This window comes from Apostichopus japonicus, chromosome 8, assembly GCF_037975245.1.
Source record: "Apostichopus japonicus isolate 1M-3 chromosome 8, ASM3797524v1, whole genome shotgun sequence".
NCBI classification, from domain to species: Eukaryota; Metazoa; Echinodermata; class Holothuroidea; order Aspidochirotida; family Stichopodidae; genus Apostichopus; species Apostichopus japonicus.
The window spans coordinates 39,582,798-39,607,300 of record NC_092568.1 but is presented as its reverse complement, the minus strand read 5'-3'; the positions used below and the strand labels follow the sequence as shown (position 1 = coordinate 39,607,300).

Genomic DNA, 24,503 nt, shown 5'->3' with positions numbered 1-24,503 from the left:
TACGTTAAGTAAAATTCACTGAGGATCTTATCCATCACTGTCCAATATATTGCATTCGCCAACATATATTGGGCAATAAAGGCTCATTTAACTGCCCAACCCTTTTGTAATGGTAAAAGCCACTGCCCAATTTAAATATAGTAATTGCCCAATAAAATGATTTTTAATTCCCCAATTTAATGATCCCTACATTTGTAAGTTCACCAATGATGGGCATAATTTACACAATTAATTTAACCAACAACTGTTGGGTACAAACTTATAGTTATTTTATTGGTTAAAAATGTTACCCAACGGCTGGTTAAAGCCGTTAACCAACAGGTGTTGGTTAAAATATCACCAATAAGTCGAATTTGACATACGTGCCCAGTGTTGGTTAAGGTATTGGTTAATTTTTTAACCAACTGTTTTTAGAGTGTAGGAATTCCTCCTTCAGGGACTGTCTGAACAGTTGTGTTATTAGTTTGTATTGTTTTGGGCTCATTTTACCTACGGATTTAAGGTAAGTGTAATTTATTTAAGAAGTTTTAACATTGTTTTTCTATCATTTCTTTCCACTTTAATAATATGCGAAATGGAGACCGAGATAAGAATGAGCTACGATGATGAACTGGTTGCTGTTTAACGCCTAACGACAAATCTCTACGTTATCGCTCTCTCCTACAGGAGTATAGGATCCTGGCCACCCTGTTACACTTGATTGGGTAGAAGTCAATTAGCCTGCAAGAGACAACACAGTATGAAAAATCAGGCAATTATATTAAATCATTATGGATGCTTCGGAAACGTCTGCAGCAGGATAAGTTCCTAGTTTGCGCCATCCGTCCAGCAGTGTTTCAAATCCTTTCGGGTAGAAATGTGATAAAGAAAATACCCACAATACAATTTTTAAGCTACTGAAATTAATTGATTTTAACCGCTCCTTCCTCAGTATTGAACGAGAGGTGTCTTGCTGTATAAATGCTCACGTAACTAATAATTTGTAGGACTTACTCACCCTTCTACAAACTCTGCTAGATCAGTTCTGCATGCTCTCCTGAGACCTTCAGCAAGATTCTCAATATTGGCATTGCTTCCGTTGCTTCGAGCCCAATGAAGAAGCATTTGATACGCAGCTTCCTGAGTGGTGCTATTGTTGTATTGGAAGTCGTAGAGAGTAGCCTCTCCTATACCGAGGAATCTTCCAAGACTCTTCCAACTTCCCCCTAATTTACCCGAAAGATCCTGCGAGGAAATATGACATATACTGACATAAGTGTTAAATCCAGGGGGTCACCTACGATGAAACGACAAACAGATGCATAAATTTTGGAAAAATGTTTGAGATCAGACAGAAATCTCGAGATTCACTGAAGAGATTTTTTTTGGAGGAAAGTCTTTCCTTAGTAGCAATTGATTTAATAATTCCATTGGTACTCCAATGATTGCGTTTGCGTGACCCGTTGCCGGCAGTACGTTTAATTGGACAATGTTTGTTGTAGATATCACTTACTACACTAACAAAGAAATTACAATCATCATTTACATCTGTTTTTGTGTACAGTTGATACCATTTGAAGTCGTTGAGCTCAGAGGAAAACCTATTGTAATTGCCCCTCGACTTGTCTCGTTCCATGACATAAATGGTAGTACAATGTGAGCAATTTGAAGAAATGGAACGCAGCTGAACATATAATAGGTAAATGGTCACTTATAGCAGACAGAAGGATGCCAGGCAAATTGAAGAGACTGACGTCATTACAGAAAATATTATCAATTAAAGTTGAAGATGAATCAGTAATCCTGGTAGGTTTTTTGATAAGCGGCGTGAATGAATCAGAGTACATATAGTATATTTTATTGGACTACAACAATCGGTTACAAGGATTATTTTAACCCATCAGTATATAACCTATCAGTATACTTATCAAGTGATAATTTGCCAGTAGGCTTATTTTCAAGGTAAGTTGTCCCATTTTTTTTTAATAAAGTGAGTTATTTGTGTCAAGTGGAGATGCATTCAGTCGACTGGGAGCGGGGGTGGTGGGGGGGGGGGAGGGAGGTCCGCTTTTCAATCTGACCTTTTTCTCAGTTTTCCTTTTTATTATGTGCTGGTGTGCTACTTTGTTTTGACAAGGGTAAGATGAGGTAAATTCAATCGACTAGGAGATGGGGAGGGGTGGGGGATAGTTATGACAACTTTACAACCTGATATTTTGTCAATATTTCATTTTATAATACGCTTGTATGATTCATAGTTTTGACAAGGATTGGTCATTGGTCATGGGGTAAGTTCAAACGTTGAGGACACTTCCCGGGGATGTCTGGCCTCCATATACGCTACCCATAAACTCTGGGGTGCAGGTGAACAATTTGTTGTGACAGATTTAGATGTTCTCAGTAATTTTAAACAGTCAGACCTTGTGGGTAAGACTGGGTGAAATATTCTGTCACTAGCCCACTACCTATAAAGAATGTTACGCCCGTAGTCACTGAACATGGACAAGTTAACATCTAAATTGGTCTAAATATCACATTCTTTGAAGGGTGGCGGCAAGATCATATTCAAGTGTGCGTGTAAGCCTGTAATTCATCTGTTTCAAGTATGGGGCGTTTACCATGATCAAATGTTGACACAATCTGTCTTGTGATCATCTCCGAGAATTACTTACATCATGTTCTATGTGTATGAGTTAACATAGTTAATAACGCTAGGGGGCTACGATGCAACAAATACTTTCCTGTAGTTTAGTACTCGAGTACTTCTTTGCAGGTACTCGGTACTTACACTCAGTGAAAAATAATCGGAACCCAAACTACTTGTCATTCAGTGCTCTGACTATTTTACTTTTACTCGATTTAAATAGTATACCAGTATATACAGTTGTATACTTCTCTACTTCAGCAGCAAAATACATGTAGTATGGTGTGTTACCACGCACGTATTGGGTATAGGAAATAGATAATGTATGTTGCTAACGTACAGCACATGGAGTAACATGGTAGCAGAGTTAGTATAAGTGTAACACCGATTTGAACATGTCCGGAAGTTGAGTGCTACAGCCACTTTGCATTTACACTGTCAGCAAATTTATAGCATAATATTGAGACAATCTGAGTTTCCCAATCAATATCAAAATCCGAGCAATTTTATCACCTTAAAATGTTTTAATGATCATCGTGGAGCAACGGTAAGTATAAGGTTGTACATTACAAAACACCATGAAAAATTGTTTATTTACTGTGTAATAGTTTTGACGAAATGTCCACGATTTCCACCATTTGATATAAACTGTAGACCCCTTGTGCCATTTTCGTCCATTTGAGTTAACCCCTTGACGCTCAGAGAGAGAAACCATTTATAGGAGTTTAAGTACACGGTTAAAGCAAGAGTATGCACTCTGAAGCAGATTTCACTACCTAGATTCCAGTTATGTTTCAACGAAGACCTTTAGAGCCTTTTATAGACCTAAAATGAATTGAATTTGACCAAACTATGTTCACCAAATGAAAATCATAGCACTGGAGGATTCACAGATTAATTGTAGCTTTAATTTTGGAGTTATCTTGCTTAAAAAGGTTTTCAGACTTTGAAGCATGGTGAACCCATTGACCTATGATCTCTACCAATTTCGATAGGATTCTTGCACTCACCAAGCTAAGTATTAAGTTGAAAATGATCAACCAACCTGTTGCACATGACATCCCAAATCATTCAATTGAGAGTTAACGTGTTACTAGTTGCCATTGACTAAAATGATTCTTGAAGAGACAAAGGGGAAAATGAACATTTCTGATAACTAAATCTAAGAAAAACAGCACCGATCGGTTTAAAAAATCAGATACGACCTGCAGTCCCAGATAAATCAAAGCAATTCCTTTGAAGTTACGACGAAATCGAATTGAAATAATGCGACACGGATTAAAAATAACCATATTTTCCAAAACGTCTCCTAATCCAACAGAAATAAATAAGTCGCATTGACTTCACTGCCATTCAGACACTGTTCTCTTTCAAAAGTTTCAACTTCTGCCACTATTTGTCGTCATTCCGCCTGTGGAACCCAACAAGAAAACCACTAGCGCCAAAACGACAACTATAGCCATCAACTATAGCCATCAACCATCTACTACCATCGTACCATCCAAGATCTTTGTTTTTTTTCAAATGAAGTATGCGAAGATCCTTAAAGCTAAATTTGGGAACAACATCGGCCTCTACAGTCACGATGGGCTCGGCGTCATCAACGAAGCACCAAGGGAAATAAACTATATAAAGAAAGAAAGGGTTTACATGTGAGACTACAACAAAGACAACAACCTAAAGATATAACAGCAGGAGCTAACAAGAAAACAGTAGATTACCTGGACGTCATCCTAGACCTGTCCACATCAAGCCACAAACTATACTTGAAACAGAACAACACTCCATTCTACGTAAGTATCAAATCTAACCACCACCTCAGGTTCTGTAAAACATACCAAAAGGCATTAACCAGCGCCTGTCGGCAGGAAATATCCTCATCAGAAGCAGAATTAACGCAGCTAAAAACAATATATCAAAAAGGCATTGAACGATAGCGGATACGAACACAACCTTATCTACGAACAAGGAAGATAAAACCAAGAAGAAACAGACAGCGAAGTATTACGTACGTGTTATACAACCCACCCTACTATAAAACATGCAGACCAATCAATACAGGCCACTAATTCCTACAGATCGTCGACAAATGTTTCCCAAACACCCACCCCTTCATAAAATATGCAACAGATAACGGCCTACCATCAAAATCTCATACAGTTGTATGTCAAACATCAAAACCATTATTCAGGGATTATATGAAGAAAATAAACAAAGAGATGAAAGGTAAACTAGCGCAAAAGGAGAAGGGAAATTCAATTTCAGAACAAAACACAACTGCCCCTTAAACAGTGAATGCCTACAGTCAGGGGTCATCTACCAAGCAGAGGTCACAAGTGAAGATAACAAAGAATCTTACATTGGACTCACCGCAACTGAATTCAAGAAAAGATGTACCAATCATTAAAAAAGTTCATTCAACGACGAGAAAAAGAAACCAGTATGCAAAATGCATTGATGTTTCGATGACTTCAGTGCACTAGACTTCTGGTTGTACGTATAACCAGAACTAGCTGTTACAATAGAAATTGCCGGAACCACCCAGTTTGATACCCAACACTATGGCTTGATAAACACAGTCAGGTCAGTCTACTGTACGTGGCTTTACACCAAAACAACAGGGTTCTTGTACTCAATTTTATGAATTCACAACAAGTATTAGATGTATCCATGATTTCGATCGTTAGATATCATGTAAAAGGTTTTCAGAGTTTGACATCTGGTGACCTCAAAGGAGATTTGACCTCACAAGCAACAGATTCTTGTACTCAATATGGCAAATCCATACACCATGTATGAAAAGCATCCATGATTCATCTAGAGAATTCATGTTTTCAAGGTTATCAGGCCTCGACAAATATTTTTAAAAGTACTCGCTATTTGGCGACCGTGACTAGAAATCTACTCGCCAAATTTCACTCGCCACTAGGCCTAGGATTGCTGTTCAAGTCTCAGATAGTACAGATGTACAACATCAATACTTTCTGTGTATAAAAGATTAGGCACTTACGCAAATGCATGGTGCTACGTAATTGCACATTGGAAAATTATGTTTCTGTGCAGTATATGTAATTTAACCCTTTTCCACCAAAAGTAGGTGATGAACAAGTAAAACGTGACGCAGAATCATAAATAAGCAACTAGGCCTGTAAACAATTAAAAATACAAAATCTGTAAAACTACCTACGAAGATAGCTTGGCTTCTGTTACATCAGGGCTCCTCTATTGTACTAGGCATATGCTATACAGTAACTTGGAGTCCTAAACATATACAGTACCTCACTGCTTCTTTGAACCGCTACTCGATTCGAGCGACTTCGTACATTTGCCCAATTATTTATCTTGTCTTTTAGCTGCAGATTGATGCACGAAAAATATCGCTATTACCTCATTACACTGCCTAAATCAAAGCGATGTTTTACGCAATGGAAATCTGAGGTTTTAAGAGGATTTATCTTCCAAAAATCCTAGCAGCAACAACAGCAAACTTGTCTCAAAACTCTTGAAATTGTTCTATACTTTGCAATTATGACTGATAGCCAGTAGGAAATTGCCTTAAGAAATAATTAAGGAGAGAGATGGTTTGCCATCTTAAGTGTATTAGTAGTCTGACTAGTATTGAACCTATTCTACCCAAACCGTTGCTGACCTAGACAACATAAAATTGCTCACAGACCTAGCCAGATTTGTTCAAGTTGTCCCATAATCATAAACGTGACGAAAGTCGAACTTTACTTTTAAGGCCTAGCTATGCTGAAACTGGTGGAAGAGACTACACAAATTGAGATCAACAGCCAATCCAGACGAAGGCTCGTGAACTCACTGCTATACTAATACCGTTTTATACAGTTATTTCGCATAAAGATTGGTCATAGTAAAAAATCTAACTAGACGAACTGTTAAGTTTCATAAACGCTGCCTGGTCACAACGAAACTATACATCCAACCTGAAATAAATACGACGGAAAACATCCAATAGAACCTCTGGACTGCAAAGAGTGAACCTTTTTGCCTACAAAGTCAGGCTTCCGAGCGGCACGTTGAAGCCAATGCAAATATGTTCGAGTTTTCGGTTTTGAGTTTTAGATTATATGGATGCACCTCTTTCCAATTGCCAATAGCCTCCTGCGCGTATGAGGCGTAACGCACATGTTATCTGATAGGGTAGCTTATAACACAAGGTTTCCACAATTTGGCGTCTGGTAACTCCAAATGACATTTGACCTCAATAAAATCTTGAACTGAAAGTTGTCACAACTACATACTAAATTTAAGATTCGCCCAATTTTCCCTTTTTGAGTAATCGTGTTTACAAGTTTCCACAATTTCACCTCTAGTGACCCCAAATGGACTTGGACATCCACCAAAAACAATAGGGATCTTGAACTGTGGTACTCCTTCACACGAAATACGAGATTGATCCAAGCTTTCCTTCTTGAGATATCGTGTTTACAAGGTTTAAACAATTTGACCCCTGGTGACCCCAAATGACCTTTGACCTCCACAAAAACTAAAGGCTTTTGCTCCTAAATGTGGTCCTTCTATTCACGAAATATGAGATTGGTCCAAGCTTACCGCCGTGAGTTATCGTGTTTACAAGGTTTTCAATATTTGGCCCCTGGTGACTCCAAATGACCTTTGACCTCCCCACAAAACAATAGGGTTATTTACTTAATGTGGTTCTCATATACACCAAATATTAGATTGGTCCAAACTTTCCTTCTTGAGATATCGTGTTTACGAGCGAGTCGTCACACACACGCACACACACGCACACACACATGTTGGTTTTACATTCCAACCGAGGACCCCATTGTATTTTCCATTGTTCATATCCACGTACCCTAACCTTAACAATACCCCACACAATAGAAATTCTTCCGAGGACGTGGTGATTCTTTAGAATTAAACCGAGGACCTGGAATTCTTTTGTTCAAGTCCTCGGTCAGATAGAAAAACAAACGCACATGCATACCCACCCATACACACACTCTCCGCCTGCATGAAGGCATATGTTAGGAATCGAAACTAAAAACGCAACAAAATTAAGCAAAGACATCTGGGAATTGAGGAATGACTAAAACAACTACAACATCAAGTGGAGGATTATCACAAAAGCCAGTCCGTACAACCCCGCAACGAAAAAATGCAACTTATGTATAGTCGAGAAGCATTTTTTTCTACTGAAGCCAGGCATGTGTACCCTAAACAAAAGAAACGAATGGCCAAATGCAGACATCAAACAAATACTCAATGAGTGCAGTGCCATAGATCCTTTAGTTGGTATGCACAGTCTTACTATAGGCACTGACGAATGCACACGTATATTGTACGAACGTATGTCTGTCTGCCATTGTAGGTTGGCTGTTTAGTCCAGACAACACCATCGTTATCATTATCAAGATCCATACATATATATATATATATATATATATATATATATATATATATATATATATATATATATAGCAGGTCTGTAAAATGGAAGAAAGTACTCAGATAAAATGAACAATAAAATTTACAGCAAAAAAAAAAATAAATGAAAAAAATAACTAGACACACACACCTTCTCCCTTTTAGGGTATAGGGTTGTATAGATAGATGGTATATAGTAGAGAAACACAGTCGAAGCATAAAGATATATATATATATATATATATATATATATATATATATATATATATATATATATATATATATATATATATATATATATACATATATACATATATACATATATATATATATATATATATATATATATATACATACATACATATATATATATATATATATATATATATATATATACACGCAAAAAATGGAGTATTGGTTCGAATATTTCAACTCATTACGATTTAATTTATATATATATATATATATATATATACATATATATATATATATATATATATATATATATATATATATATATATATATATTTATATATATATCTATTTATATATATAATAAAGAAGAAAAGAACAAATCATGATATAATAGACCGAAAACATTAAAAGCACAAACAAAGTGATTTACAAATATAAGCTAAATAAAACTGAAACAACTAGTTTTCCTTAGCTTTTAATATGTTTTGGTTCATCGTCTCACTAGCTCATATCATTTATGGTAAAATGTTATAGTTAAAACTTCATTCCAAAACAATTGTTCAATCTGATTTTACACTGCTATACATATAATCGATAAACATTTAACTGTTTTGAATTCTGCGTTACCAATGTTGTGAAAAGTGTAATTTCTTTCAAATTGTGTGTATAAAGTATTGCACTAAAATAAATTGATTTCCCTGGTGATTTTTTGAAACCATATCTACAAACGTTGATAATGAACCAGAATGCAAAATGCATTGAGGTTTCGATGACTTCAATGCACTAGATTTCTGCTTGTTAGATAACCAGAACTAGCTTTTACAATAACAGTACGGCATGCTTACACAGGTCAGTCTACTGTACGTGGATATACACACCTCCATCAAATACTAGAGGGGTCTCGTTCTCAATGTTATGAATTCACACACCAAGTGTAAGAGGTATCCACGATTTCCATCGTTACATATCATGGCACTGGAGGTCAAAGGTCACCCAAATGCAGGTCGACTATTGGATTACAACAGCGTAACCCAACCTTGATGGAAATTTGGTTATAAAGTTATTCCAAAAACACTAGCTTTTTACCCTTATAGACCTTGTTGACCTTGGATCATATTACCGTTATGTTTGGAAACGTTCCCTTACCCCATTCACAACTAGTCCCAAAATATCAATCATATTGGACCGAGTCAGTGGTGGATTCACATATCGACTCATAAATGACCTTTGGTGACCTTGGATCACATCACAGTTATTTTGGAAAATGTGCCCCTACTTCATTCACAACTTGTCCTAAAATACCAGCTATGTCAAGATACGTGACTAGAAGTTGTTGCCAAAAGCTTAGTATAGGCTAACTGTAACAACAAATTTTCTTGACATTTTCCCTGTTTTCTGTTAATCATATAACTAGCTCATATCATCAATGGTAATTTATAAAGTTACAAATTCACTCCAGAACAATCGTTCTATCTAAATTTACATTGCTATACATCAAATCGGTAAACATGTTACTGTATTAAATTGTGCGTTACCAATGTAGTGAAAATATATTTCTTTGTATGAAAATATAGAACTAACAGAAATTGATATCACTAGTGGTTTTTCTGTAAGGGGGCGTGATTATGACACATATCTGCAAACTTTAATCATGAAAAAAAGCTTACCATCTGCAAAGAGATAAATAGAGAGACAAAAAGAACAAAGCGCAATACAGTCGAGCAAAAACAGTAAAAGCACAACACAATGACTTAAAAGTGCAAGGTTATTATAACCGAAACAACTAATTTTCTTCAAATTTATCCCTGTTTTCCGCTCATCACTTTAATAGCTCATATCATCAATGGTAAATGGTACGGTTACAACAAAAATCATCAAAAGAAAACGTTCTTCTCTAAATTTGCACTGCATTTAATCGATAAACATGTTACTCTATTAAATTGTGCGTTACCAATGTAGGGAAATTTACATTTCTTGCAAGTTTAGCATGATAACTAACGGGATTTGGTTTGATTAAAATGGGAGTAGATAAAAGACACAAAATCTACAATCATGACACAGACTTACCACCTGCAAAGAAATAGAAAAAAAAAAGAACTATACTTAATGTTGAAGAGACAAAAAAACAGTAATAACACAAACACACTGACTTCAAGTAAAAGTTTATTTCAACTGAAACAACCAAGGGCGTAGGAACCGGGGACTGGGGGGGCGCCAGCCCCCCAGTGAAAAATTTGGAGGGGCGGAAGTATCATTCCGCCCCCCCCGCTTCGCAAGTCAGAAAACCCCTTTTTCATTTCCAAATGAGATTTTTTTCTCATTTGGAACATTTGGAGCACCAAATTGCATCTAAGGCCAGGTGAAAATGCAAAATTATATACAATATGGAGTGGGTGGGTTGAAGTGTGCTATATTGCACTAAATTGCATCTGAGGCCACCTGGAAATGCCAAATAATTTCAGACCTCTCCCTCAGGCCGGCCATCAGTCTTCAGCCCCACCACTCAAAAGTACCTTCCTACGCCACTGTAAACAACTGATTTTTTTTCTTCAAAATTTCTCACCGTGGTTGGTTCATCACCTCATTACATAATGTAATCAATGGTAAACTGATAATGTTACAAATTCATTTCATCGTTCTATATAAATAAACCCCGATATGTATGTTATCGATAAACATGCTACTGTTTTTAATTGTGCGTTACCAATTTTGTGAAATTTATATTTCTTTCATTGTGTATGAGATATAGAACTAACATGAATGGATATCCCTGGTGATGTTTTTGAAAGGTGAAGAGATAATGACACATATCTACAAACGTTAATCATGAAAAAGACTTACCGACTGCAAAGAGACAAATAGATAAAAAGAAAACAACAACAAACCATCATATTATATTGAGAAAACCAGTAATAATACAACTACATTGCTACTGCGTTTTGTATGAGTGTTTTTGCTATCATTTTCCTCTACAATTGATCGTTCGTTTTGGGGTTCCTTTCGTTATCTACTTTTAAGATGCCCTCCCTCTCTGTGTTCTCTTCTTTTTCGTCACAAGTAAAAATACCCACGAAATTGTTTTGCTTAATCATTTTGATATGCAATCATGTGTACAAATGAAACTGATCTCTTACCAAGCATTAAGGCAATCGTAGTATGCTTATATAACATATACACTCAGATAGAGCTCCTGTATTAAATGTTGCGTTACCAATGTTGTGAAACTTACATTTGTTTCATTGTGTATGAAATATAGAACTAAACATTAATTGATATCCCTGGTGGTGTTTTTGAAAGTTGAAGATATAATGACACGTATCTACAAACGTAAATCATGAAAAAGACTTACCGGCTGCAAAGAAACAAATAGACGGACAGAAAACAACAACAAATCCTCGTTTTAAATCGAGAAACCCAGAAAAAATACAATCACAGTTACAGTTTTCAATGTTGTAGAAATTATAATATTTCATTTAAATTGTGTAAGAAAGCAAAGCATTATTAATAAAACTCAAACAACAAGTTTCATCGACTGTGAAAACAGAGATTTAACAGATATTTATTTCCCTGGCAATAATATTTATGGTAACTATATAATGACACGTACTTAAAAGTGCTACTGCGTTTTGTATGAGTGCTTTTGCTATCATTTTCCTCTACAATTGATCGTTCGTTTTGGGGTTCCTTTCGTTATCTACTTTTAAGATGCCCTCCCTCTCTGTGTTCTCTTCTTTTTCGTCACAAGTAAAAATACACACGAAATTGTTATGCTTATTCATTTTGATATGCAATCATGTTTTCAAATGAAACTGATCTCTTACCAAGCATTAAGGCAATCGTAGTATGCTTATATAACATATACACTCAGATAGAGCTCCTGTATTAAATATTGCGTTACCAATGTTGTGAAACTTACATTTGTTTTATTGAGTATGAAATATAGAACTAAACATTAATTGATATCCCTGGTGGTGTTTTTGAAAGTTGAAGATATAATGACACGTATCTACATTGTATATATATATGTATATATATATATATATATATATATATGTATATATATATATATATATACATATACATATATATACATATATATATATATATATACATATATATATATATATATATATATATATATAAATATATATATAACGGAAAAACTGTTAAACAACTATGCTGCAATTAGAGAAAGGCTGGATCTCGAGCGAGATACAATAATTGAATTAGGTAAGTGATTGGAAGTAAAACAGCCAATGTTTGGTTTTTGCAGAGCTTTCGTGCAAAACTAGCTCTTCTTCAGTGCATGATCACCGAAAGTGACAAGGAGTAGCAGGAATTGAAACTATTTTATAGAGAAGATGTCGGCATGGTTGTAAAGGCAAAGCGACTTACTGATTCCTGCTGAATTGAGTAGAAGTTTTAGAAATTCGGATTATTTTTTAGAAATTCGGATTTATATAATATATATATATATATATATATATATATATATATATATGTATATATATATATATTTATATATATATATATATATATATATATATATATATATATATACACTCAAAAAATGGAGTGTTGAAAAGTAATCGATAAGTGTCATATCAAACACTTCAGTCTAGCTCGTACAGGGACAACACCAGCCTTGCTAATTTTACACTTTCCGAGTGTTGAAAATCTAACACCTCTCTGGTGTTGAATTTATCAACACTTGCAGGTGTCATTGTCACACCCAGTCCCCTAAATGGAGCTCTTCAAAGGTGTTTATTACTCAGTTGATGGGAGCGCTGAAGTAACACCACATGTCTGGCTATTCTTACACTTTTTGCGTGTTGAATATAGCCAACACCTTACTGACGTTCAATTGACACTTGCAGGTGAAATTGCAAACCCCTATTCTATAAATAGAACACTTACACTGAGAAAACGTTTTACACAGGTTTGGTAAAATTTTACTTTAAGTAAAAATTACTTAACTGCTGGTCTGTAAAGTTTTACATGTTTATTATGTAACGCAAATACAATACTGTTATGTAAAATTTTGCCAGAAAAGTTTACATCGCACCCGTTTAGTAAATATTTTATACAGGTTTTAGGTTAATTATTACCTAGTAATTAGGTAAACAATATGGATGCATGTTTGAATCGCTCACAGCAGAAAGGTACATTTAAGAGAGAGCAAAAAGCAATGACAACATAAACAATTCAGAATGTGCGACTTTCAGCAATTAAACACCCTACTACCTTCCTATTCCAGAGGTCCATTTATTATATCCCATTAAATGTAATATGAACAATTTAGCTATAAAAGTATTGTCTTGTGGAATTAAGTCAACTTAAAAGTGCCAACATTTTCAATTGCTACAGTGCAGTTACTTGGTCTTTATTTTTTGCACATGCCTTTTGGTATTCCAGATTAAACACAAAGAAACAACTCTTCCCAAAGTCAATTTCAAATTAGCAACAACTTTAGAAAATTCTGATCCATGGGATGAGAAAACATGGAGTGCTGTGCAGTGTGTATGATGACTGCTACACTACAGTGACTATGTCTTTGTTGTTGGCAAATGCCTATTGGTATTCCAGATTAACACAAGAAACAACTCTTCCCAAAGTCAATTTCAAATAAGCAACAACTTTAGATATATGCTGATCCGTGGGATGAGAAAACGTGGAGTACTGTCTATGATGACTGCTACACTGCAGTTACTTTGTCTTTGTTGTTGGATCGTGCCTTTGGTATTCCAAATTAAACACAAAGAAAAAACTCTTCCCAAATACAATTCCAAATAAGCAACAACTTTACATACATTCTGATCCGTGAGATGAGGAAACATGGAGTTCTGTCTATGACAACTGCTAAACTGCAGTAACTTTGTCTTTTTTTGTCGGCATGGTGAGCATAAAAATCTCGAATCTGGTTGCGCTTCACACTACCAGGCAACTTGTAGACAACTTTTTGGAAAAATTCCCAGGCACCGAGACTTGCAATTTGGTATAATTTAGATTTAACACATAGAATAATTTGAAGCAAACATCAATGGCTTCATAAATGTCCTCTGGGGTAGGGCATGTCTCTGGATGATCACAAATGACTGCTTGGGATGTATTTTGCTTCCTCCAAGAAGTAACACATATTGCTGAGGTCTTTCTGAAATCTTTTGCAAATAGAATTCCAAGTTGATGCTTCCTAACTAACAGCAAAGAAAAGAAAAGAAAATTCCCATCATAATGAAGTTGTGTTCAAACATTCTTGGAGCATAAGCAGTTATTTACATGTTCCCCTCACAAAACATGAACATTCCTAAAGAAAATGACCACAATTTAATCAGTTGTGATTCTACCTTCTTCAAGTACGTTTGAATCTAGAAAGCCAGATGGCCTATAGTGATTCCTTGTCAAAACAGGAACTTGCATTAAACTTTCATCAGACAATGTAGGCATCTTTTACAACCAATGCATCATGTTAACAATGCTTAAAACAATGCTCACTCCCACTGTATGCAATTGTGTAGATTGCTATGAATTATAACAGCTATATCACTTCCATAATATAGCTAAATTATAGTTGGGCCTAGGTTTAAATGTATCACCAATCCACATCAGCTTTGGCCTACTTGCTGCAACTTACAAGCTAAAATGGCAATTAGTGGTAATTATATATTGCATTACATGAATATATGTATATCCCATATTAAACATAGTACCAGCGTAACTATAGGCCCATGCCCGATGCTATTTAAAATGCATTGTCTTGAAATAGCCTAAGTATACCCTACTAGTACTAGGCCTAGTAGTAGTACTACTTAAAAAAGTGACTCGCAGGGTATACGAAGTAACGGTGAACGCCCAAAAAGGAATAGAATGCACTAGATTACAATAAAGGCCTAGACCAAAGTCCTCCGTCCGTCCGTAGGCAATTCCGTTTAATGTTTACTTGTATGTAGGCTACACTGATTCGTTGACAATTATGAGTTGACTATGACAAACAGCAGCTAGCCTATTATATTAACTTATTGTATGACTTTAACGTTAGGTCTACGTAACCCAAGCGATTCAAATGCATTCGTCTACCCAGCTTAGTCGTGCATATCTCGTTCTTGTCACGTTCACTTACATAATATCAAAACATACCTTCGAATTTTTCAATCAATTCTTCCAAGGCCCCAGTCTCCTATAACGTCATTTTCATGCCGTTGTAGCTCGTTATCGCACACTGAGTACGTAACGATTTGTGGCTTGAACATATATATGGCCGTGGTTACTATAGTACATTTAGTAACGAAAAATGTCGACAAACTGTTGCAAGTACTGCTAGGTACGGTAAATGGGTGGTCACGGTACGGTGGTACCGTTTAAACACTTAACTTGCACTAAGAATCCAGCTGACGGGAGGTTTGACCAATCGGAATGCTCGAACTGAAAGTACACTTTCTGCAGGTGTTAAAAAATCCACGCTACATAAATTATGTAACCCTACTCAGGGTCAGAGTAACCCTTCAGGTGTAGGGTGAACGGTTACAACACCTGGAAAGTGTTCATATTCAATACTCCATTTTCTTTGCGTGTATATGTATATATATATATATATATATATATATATATATATATATATATATATATATATATACATATATATATATACATATATATATATAAATATATATATATATATATATATATATATATATAATGGAGTATTGGTTCGAATTTTTCAACTCATTACGATTTAATTTATATATATATATATATTTATATATATATATATATATATATATATATATATATATATATATATATATATATATATATATATATATATATATAAATTAAATCGTAATGAGTTGAAAAATTCGAACCACGGGCCTTCCGCTCTCTACGCGGACACCCTAACCACTAGGCTATGGACGCTGATTGTATGTCCAGTCCAGAGGTTCGAAACCGGTAAGGAAGGTCGTAATTCTACTGTAGGCGTTTGTCACCTGTATCGAACAATACTAGTTCTGTTTTTGGTGACATATTTTGCCTTACTCTACAGATCAAACATGATGCTAACCAACTCGAAATCATTTGCGATTCCTAAAGCCGGGTCTCGAAATAAATACTTTGAACAGACTTTATGTTAATGCAATGGAGGTAAACGACAAAGGCAAATGAATAGATAAATGAAAATCGTAATGAGTTGGAAAATCAAGAACAGTGAAAAACTTTCAGCCTCCACCGGGATTCGAACCACGGGCCTTCCGCTCTGTACGTGGACACCCTAACCACTATGCTATGGATGCTGATTGTATGTCCAGAGGTTCGAAACCGGTATATATATATATATATATATATATATATATATATATATATATATATACACACAATCATAACATGTATAATCACAAACATAACAAGAGTGGTTATTCTCTGTAAAATTGTCAGATTCAAAGTACCAGGGGTGCACTTTGTACAATAATCATAACACTTGGGTAATACGCCCAAGGGATAAAAGAGATCACCGGCATGAACATCTGCGCAGCTCACCGATATGCCCAGGATAGAAGTGCATGGTTGGAACGTCATCATCAAAAGGGTCACAAAGGGTCAGTCATGACTCATAGGACGACGACGAATACGCCCTTAATGACAGTTATTCAAAGCCAATTTATACGCTTTAACACATCAGTAGAATCACTGGGGTCGAGTGGTACGGAATTCGGTTCGTGACACGAAGATCAGGGGTTTCGATTCATACCATCGCCTGATGAGTCCCAAAGATATATATTTATATATAACCAGAGTAATAGGATATGGCTCATAATTGACAAATAAGAGGTAATTTTTTACAAAATATATTGGAATTTTTGGTCCCCCTGGGACCTACGTCAGCAATACTAAGCATTCGAATGAAAAGTACAAAATGTGACACTTTGACAGTATGACGCTATAAAAGTGCAAGTTGCATTGATGCAACTGGGGAATATTAAATGTGAAACTGACCTACCCTAACAAAAGGAAGTCACCAAAGGTGCATTTTAACCTATTAGTCATAGAGCTGACAGCTACAACAGACAATCTTAATGCTTGGACAGTTTACTCAGTCTGGGCTTCTGACTTTCATATTTGGTAGGTGACATATAATACAATTTCATTCTATAAAGTATCACACGGTGCCAACATGGGCTTGTATATGAGACATAAAACTAAACATGAACAGAATACTGTACATTAATGCAGTACCTCCAACAATTGTTTCTTAAACTGCTGATATTACAGCCACAAATTGCAAAAAGTATTGAGTATAATTGTAAAGGTTTTTCCAGAAGTGACCATCTCAGTATATTGCAGCTGATTTGACTGGACTCTGGCTGAAGTCTGTATCCATCTTAACCCTAGTCTAAGACCCGAAAAGCAGAAAATCAGCTTGAAGTCCATAGTCTGGACTTGAGGATTGTAAACCTAGCGCTATTAAAGAATTAAATATATAGGTGACGTGTAACTGAGAAACAGAACATGGACAATCGGAGTTTCACCCACTTACTTAATTTTGAATGTTCTACAAAACAGCAACGAACATGGGCATGCCCTTCAACAATAGTACAGTTACATTCTAAAGGACAGGGCCCACCAATTTTCAAAGTAGCAGTCTGAAACCCTTATACTAAGAAAATGTCAATGATTTTTCTACTGTGCCAATTGGTTGATTTTATTTAGGGTGTTGCAGGTCAAGGTTTTGTGTGTAACACGCATGACTATAAAGTATTTTCCTCCTTCAAACTTGCATTAGACCACTAGCATACACAATATGAAAAAAAAAACAAAAAAACATTTAGGGTGACAGTAAAGTGTGTTGTAACTTTAGCAAACTAGGCTATTGCTACGAATGCAGAATTTATTTAAATAATTAAAAACATGCACATTATGGCGACATATAATGTGCATTAAGCTATGAATATACTGTGACCCTCTAACAGCACTGGGGGAAACAATGATGCATGGAATAATACTTAAGGTGTGTGACATATATTCCATCCAAAGACTGCATGGAGGGTTCGTGATATGGAAAGAAGTGAATGAAATGGACAATTTGTGGAGCCTGGGGTTAGTCCATGGTACTAGTACAGATTACTAATCTGTGACACATGCTGTGTTATCTCCGTTCCCTATAGAAACCTACAAAGGAAGGGGGCTCGGGCAGGCACCATACACCTTCATTTTACAAATTACCTGCTTGAGCTCTGAGACTCATAATGTAATATCGCAACCTTTATTTCACTGATTTCTATGTGGTACACCACCCATGAATACACAATGTGATGATGCTGGGGTTACATTTACTTGCATACTATCACCATCAAATTCCATACCGAATGAAACAATGCTAACATTTGCAAATATGTTAAACATAACACCTTCACCAAACACAAGAATGATCATCTTCTACCAATGACTTAAACCAATATAAAAACTGTAGTATCAATTTGATGAGTCCTTCTGGAGAAATAGTGTTCAATTAGATTGCTTGGTGGCACACTTACACAAATATAGGCCATATAGCATATGTTCCAAGGCTTACTTATGACAACAGAACCAAAACATTGTTTTGTTGTTTAATTCATCTTCTGAAAAAAAAAGCTTTCTGGATCCGGATCTGGATCTAGCAATGAAATACACAAGCGGTAAGATAGTTTACTGAAAGGTTAAGTTTAAAATTCAAAGACAGAGCTCTACTGTTACCCAGACAAAAAAAAATCGCCCTGAAAAATCCATTAGTTAACACCCATTTTATTTGTGATTTACAGTGCTTCTGTGAAAGAGGGCCCCTTTAAAACATTTCTAGGCTAAAGGGTAGGAGTAAATAAATTTGACTAAAACAAATTATCAAATAGAAAATTTGCACATGCCCCTCCACTAACTTGAAATTCGCCGCCATGGAACTTTCCCTGGACACAGGTCACTACTGGGACTACTAAATCAATAAAGAATAACACACCAGAAAAATTCCACTTCACGACCGGTTTCGTCCTTTTTTGGGGACTCATCAGGCGAAGGTAGGAATCGAACCCCGGATCTTCGTGTCACGAACCTAAGCCCGTACCACTCGACCACAGTGATTCTACTGATGTGTTAAAGCGTATAAATTGGCTTTGAATAACTGTCATTAAGGGCGTACTACCCAAGTATTATGATTGTACAGAGTGCACCCCTGGCGCTTTGAATCTGACAATTTTTACACAATTTTACACAGAATAACCACTCTTTATAGGCACGCCAAGCCGTAAATAAGAATTGAATGTGTAGCAAGTGGTATGACAGATATATAGTCAATCAATAAAGAATAACACGCAAGAAAAATTCCACTTCACGACCTGTTTCGGACTTTTCTTGAGATTTTTTTTGAGACTCATCAGGCGAAGGTAGGACCGAAACCCGGATCTTTGTGTCACGAGCCTTTATATTTATATATTTATATATATATATATATATATATATATATATATATATATATATATATATATATATATATATATATATATATATATATATATATATATATATATATGTATATATATTAATATTTACCATCAAACATACTTAGTATGCTTACATTACAAATACACTCAGTTAGTGCTATATTTAATATTTGTATCACTAAACAGCTTCTCACGGTTAGGCTCTTTCTCTACCTTGCTATTATTGTAAGAATCATAGTGGTCATACCAAGTTTAATTAACATATCTTCATCTTACGGAAGCTATTTTCTGTGTTACTATGATTTTTGATATATTTGGTCGTATTGGTCATTCTTCATTCCCATTATTTGCGTTTTCTTGAAATGCTTGTATAGCTTCAAGCAAACCAACATGAATTGAATTTCATTCGAGATTCGTCAAAAGTCGTAAAAGTTATATGTAGCTAAAGGATATCACCTAATCGGTACCCTTAGGCAAACGTTAGAAATACCTGCAAAATCTTTCTCCCAGAAATATAGTCTTGGGTCTGTAAAATTGAAGAAAGCACTGAGATAAAATGAAAATATTACAATAAAATTACAGCAAAAAAATCTAAACAAGGAAGCTCAATTTTCAACTAGACACACACACCTTGGTGGTCATACCAAGTTTAATTAACATATCTTCATCTTACGGAAGATAATTTCTGTGTTACTATGATTTTTGATATATTTGGTCGTATTGGTCATTCTTCATTCCCATTATTTGCGTTTTCTTGAAATGCTTGTATAGCTTCAAGCAAACCAACATGAATTGAATTTCATTCGAGATTCGTCAAAAGTCGTAAAAGTTATATGTAGCTAAAGGATATCACCTAATCGGTACCCTTAGGCAAACGTTAGAAATACCTGCAAAATCTCTCTCCCAGAAATATAGTCTTGGGTCTGTAAAATTGAAGGAAGCACTGAGATAAAATGAACATATTACAATAAAATTACAGCAAAAAAATCTAAACAAGGAAGTTCAATTTTCAACTAGACACACACACCTTCTCCCTTTTAGGGTATAGGGTTATATAGATAGATAGAAGAAAAGCACAAACCATTATATAATAGAGAAACACAGTCAGGCATAAAAACAATGACTTTACAATGTAAGCAAACAATAGGAAATCAATCCTAGCCTTTTCTGCTTAGAGAATATCGTTTTGCAGTACCCTCTTTTCGTCAGAACCTCAAAAATCGATTTAATTGTCACCCATGGCATTCGCCATATTTTTATGAATTCCGGCTATTCGTGACGTAAGCGAGCCACATATCGCATTTCAACAGAAATCGCGTTACCAATTCCAAAAATTATTAAAATTGCACAAGCAAAAGAAAGAAAAAGATGGTATGAAAGTAAGGGGTTGACTTGAATCAATTCGAACATGAATACACAGTGGAGGAACTGAGGCAACGAGACCTAGAGCTTGCTAAACAGACCGCATCCATTGCCGAGACTGGCAGTTATTCTGATGCTAGTACTGCCGACACTAGTAACAGTTATGCGAAGGAGGGGTAAGCCTGGTGCTTTAGTGCGTTCTCTTTTCTCTGGATACCATTTCCTGGCAAGAATAACATAATATCGTTTCCCTTCCCTGCTCCTTCATCCGCTCTCCTGTTTACAACCACCAACCACCAACTTCCAAACATTCTCCGAGAATAAGTGTAGAGATGCAGAGAGCGGAATTGTGTAACTTACGATGTGGCTTGCTGACGTAATTTTTGAAGCTCCCTCGTTATTAAAATGAATTTAATGGCCCCCAACACTGTAGGTGTAAACAATTAATTACACAATTCCTGGAAATTCGGGTAAAGGTGGTTTTGACTGGTTATTTTACAGAGGGTGTAAGGAATATTAGTCTCTATTATGAGGTCACTGCAAAACGCCAGGGTTTATTCTCATTTAATAAAACTGAAACAACTATTTTAAATCAGCTTTTACCCTGCAGCTCATCACCTTACTAACTCATAATTATCATCAATGGTTAAATATTACAGTTCTTCACTGACACTGCCATTCATATAATCGATAAACACGCTATTGTATTAAATTGTCAATCTCCAATGTTGTGAACATTATAATATATCATTTAAACTGTGTAATGAAAATAAGGATTAAACAGGATATGATTCCAATAAGGTTTTCTTTGAATAGGGATTAGATACTGATACGTATCTACAAACGGTAACCTTTAAAATACTTACCGTCTGCACAGAAACAAATACATAGAAAGGAGAAAAGAACCATTGATTATATAATAGAGAAATGAAGCCCACGAAAAGGACAAACGCGGCGTCTTTAAAATGTCACTTTCATTTAAGTGAAACAACAAGTTTTCATAAGCGTTTTTCCTGATTGTGGCTCACTAGCTCATATCATCAATGGTTGAATAGTAAAGTTACAAATAATTTTCAAAACAATTGTTCAATCTTCATTGACATAACCATTCAAATAATCGATAAACTATTTATTGTATTAAACTGCGAGTTACCAGTGTTGTGATATTAGTAATATTTCATTCAAATTGTGTATGAAAAAAAGGATTATTATGATTTGAATTCAATGATGGTTTCTTTGAAAGTTATTTGATACTGACATTTATACAGAAAAGTAAATCATTAAAAAACTTACATTCTGCAAAGAATGGAATAGATAGAAAGAAGACCGAGCAAACCATCATATAATAGAGAAAACAGTAAACATACAATTACAGTGAATCTTAAATTCTGACTCTATTATAATTTAAACAACTATTTGTCTGAACTGATTTTCCGACTTTTGGTTCATCACCTCACTAGCTCAATTCACCATTGGTTAAGTATTAAAATTAAACATTAATTTCAAAATAATTGTTCTATCGTCGTTGACTTTCCCATTGGTGGTTTCGTTGAAGTGTTATTAGATACTGATATTTATCTACAAATGTAAATCATGAAAAAACTTACATTCTGCAAAAAATGGAAAAGATACAGAGAAGAAAAGAGAAAGGCCAATCCTGACTCGTCCATGAAGGGTTCCGTTACTAAAATTCTTCAATTCTAAATTTTGCGGTATTTGAAGTCACTGTTTGTGTAATTGGTTGCATTGTCCTTTCGTATGCAAATTTGTAGACGTGCAGTTTTGCAGTGCAGATCGGTCCAAAAGTAACACTGCTGCGCAGCATTGAAACTAAACACGAAATTAGACGCGATTGAGACAGAAGCCTTAGAATCTGATGAAATTCCATTGTCTGAAAGGGATGTGGATGGGGAAAGGGATAAGGATTACGAATTTCCACCTCAAGGAGAAATAAAACCCTATATTTTTGAGCCAGAAACGGATGAATCTGACGACGATGACAACCAGGCGGAAGCAGCAGCCAATGACGTATACTGCCAGCCAATCGCTTGGAGAATCTGGACTGGTATGAAACAAATACGCAAATTTGTTAGCATTTAACGCCATGTGCGACCGTTTTTTACTCCTGTAATTGCTCCTTCATTTGTTATATTTTAATTCCTTTGAGCACAACTAGAGTGTTTTAGTGACCGTGCACTTCCGGTGAGCCTGAACGCATATAGATTATTGGCTTTTGTAGCCAAATTGCTCAATCGCGTGTCCGTTTTATAACATGCACTAGTTTTGCGACGTTCCTGGTATATCGCACAGTGCAGTAAACTGTGTGTCATATGGCTGACAGGTAGCAAACGCTCATTAAAAGCCCCATTGACTTACACACTAAATCACAAAAGTAATGTGGTCTCTAAGTCTAGATAGAAGTTTTCACTAGCCAAACGCTACCCATCACCGGATAGCTGACAAGTTGGCCTTTCATGGCACCATCAATTTTCCGTATCATGACCATCTAGATTTTTTGCCATCCGAGCCGGAAGTTTTCGTCACTTGTAAACAAACCTCTTCACTCAGTGGTAAACAAATTTCCTACGCTGCTCCCTGGGAGGCCTAAAGGGGTCTAAAATTGCCTCAATTGACCAAATTTTCTCACCACATGTACTTCCATTCATGCTCTTCAACATGCAAGCCACAAAAAAACTAGATTATGATTGATAACAGGTCACAAAAGATGTTCTCCTGCTGCTTTTTGGCACTTTCCCGAAGGAGAACAATCGAGCGGATTGATATAGACTCTAATAGGAGTATGCCACCTTACAGGTACGTTAGTAATAGGATACTGTGTAGTATAGTATTCCAGTTTTGGCTAGGCATTCAACACATTCATATTGTCGCATTTCCATACCATTCACAACGAGAGTCACTCCGAACACGTCACGTAATTTGCATATTAGTGAAAGATCAGTCGTTTCGTAGGTGAAAATGTACGTTTATTTTAGCTAATTAGAACGTAATTAAATAATATTTAGGGTTCAAACTTTTTGAGTGTATTGAGCTACATCCCAGAAAAAAATTTTGCAACGCAAATGAGCGGAAATTCGTCGCGTGTCCCCATGACTTTAATTATGTTACAAACTTACCCTCTGAAAAGAAACGAATAGATGAAAGAAAATAGCAAATCGTTATATAATGTAGAAACAATAGTAAAAGCACAAACACAGGGAGTTTAAAATGTTAGTTTATTATAGCTGACGCAAGTAGTTTTACTTAGGCTTTTTCCCTGTTTTCGCTCATCACCTCACTACCTCATATCATCAATGGTTAAAGGTTAAAGGCACAAATTAATTACAACAATCGTTCTGTCTTCATTGACATTGCCATACATAGTCGATAAACATATTATTGCATTACGAATGCTGTGAAAATTCTAACATTTTATTCAAATTGTGTACGAT

General features: G+C 35.6%; 1 protein-coding gene across 1 annotated transcript; it reads right to left on the bottom strand.

The window, feature by feature from the left end:
• Positions 1-993: 993 nt before the first annotated feature.
• On the bottom strand, positions 994-24,433 carry LOC139970417 (uncharacterized). Its single transcript, XM_071976071.1, has 8 exons — positions 24,398-24,433; positions 24,189-24,191; positions 22,662-22,664; positions 22,348-22,350; positions 21,921-21,923; positions 20,580-20,615; positions 20,183-20,218; positions 994-1,224 (listed from the first exon to the last, which is right to left on the bottom strand). Exons 1-8 carry the CDS (start codon positions 24,431-24,433, stop codon positions 994-996), a joined length of 351 nt encoding a protein of 116 aa, XP_071832172.1.
• Between the last annotated feature and the right edge of the window lie 70 nt (positions 24,434-24,503).

Coding starts and splice junctions, on each gene's coding strand:
- LOC139970417 (XM_071976071.1), bottom strand. CDS start 24,433: ATGTATGGCAATGTCAATGAAGACAGAACGATTGTT. Junction 20,219..20,579: donor CTGGGAGAGAGATTTTGCAG/GTATTTCTAACG, acceptor TCAATTTTACAG/ACCCAAGACTATATTTCTGG. Junction 1,225..20,182: donor CTGGGAGAAAGATTTTGCAG/GTATTTCTAACG, acceptor ATTTCCTCGCAG/GATCTTTCGGGTAAATTAGG.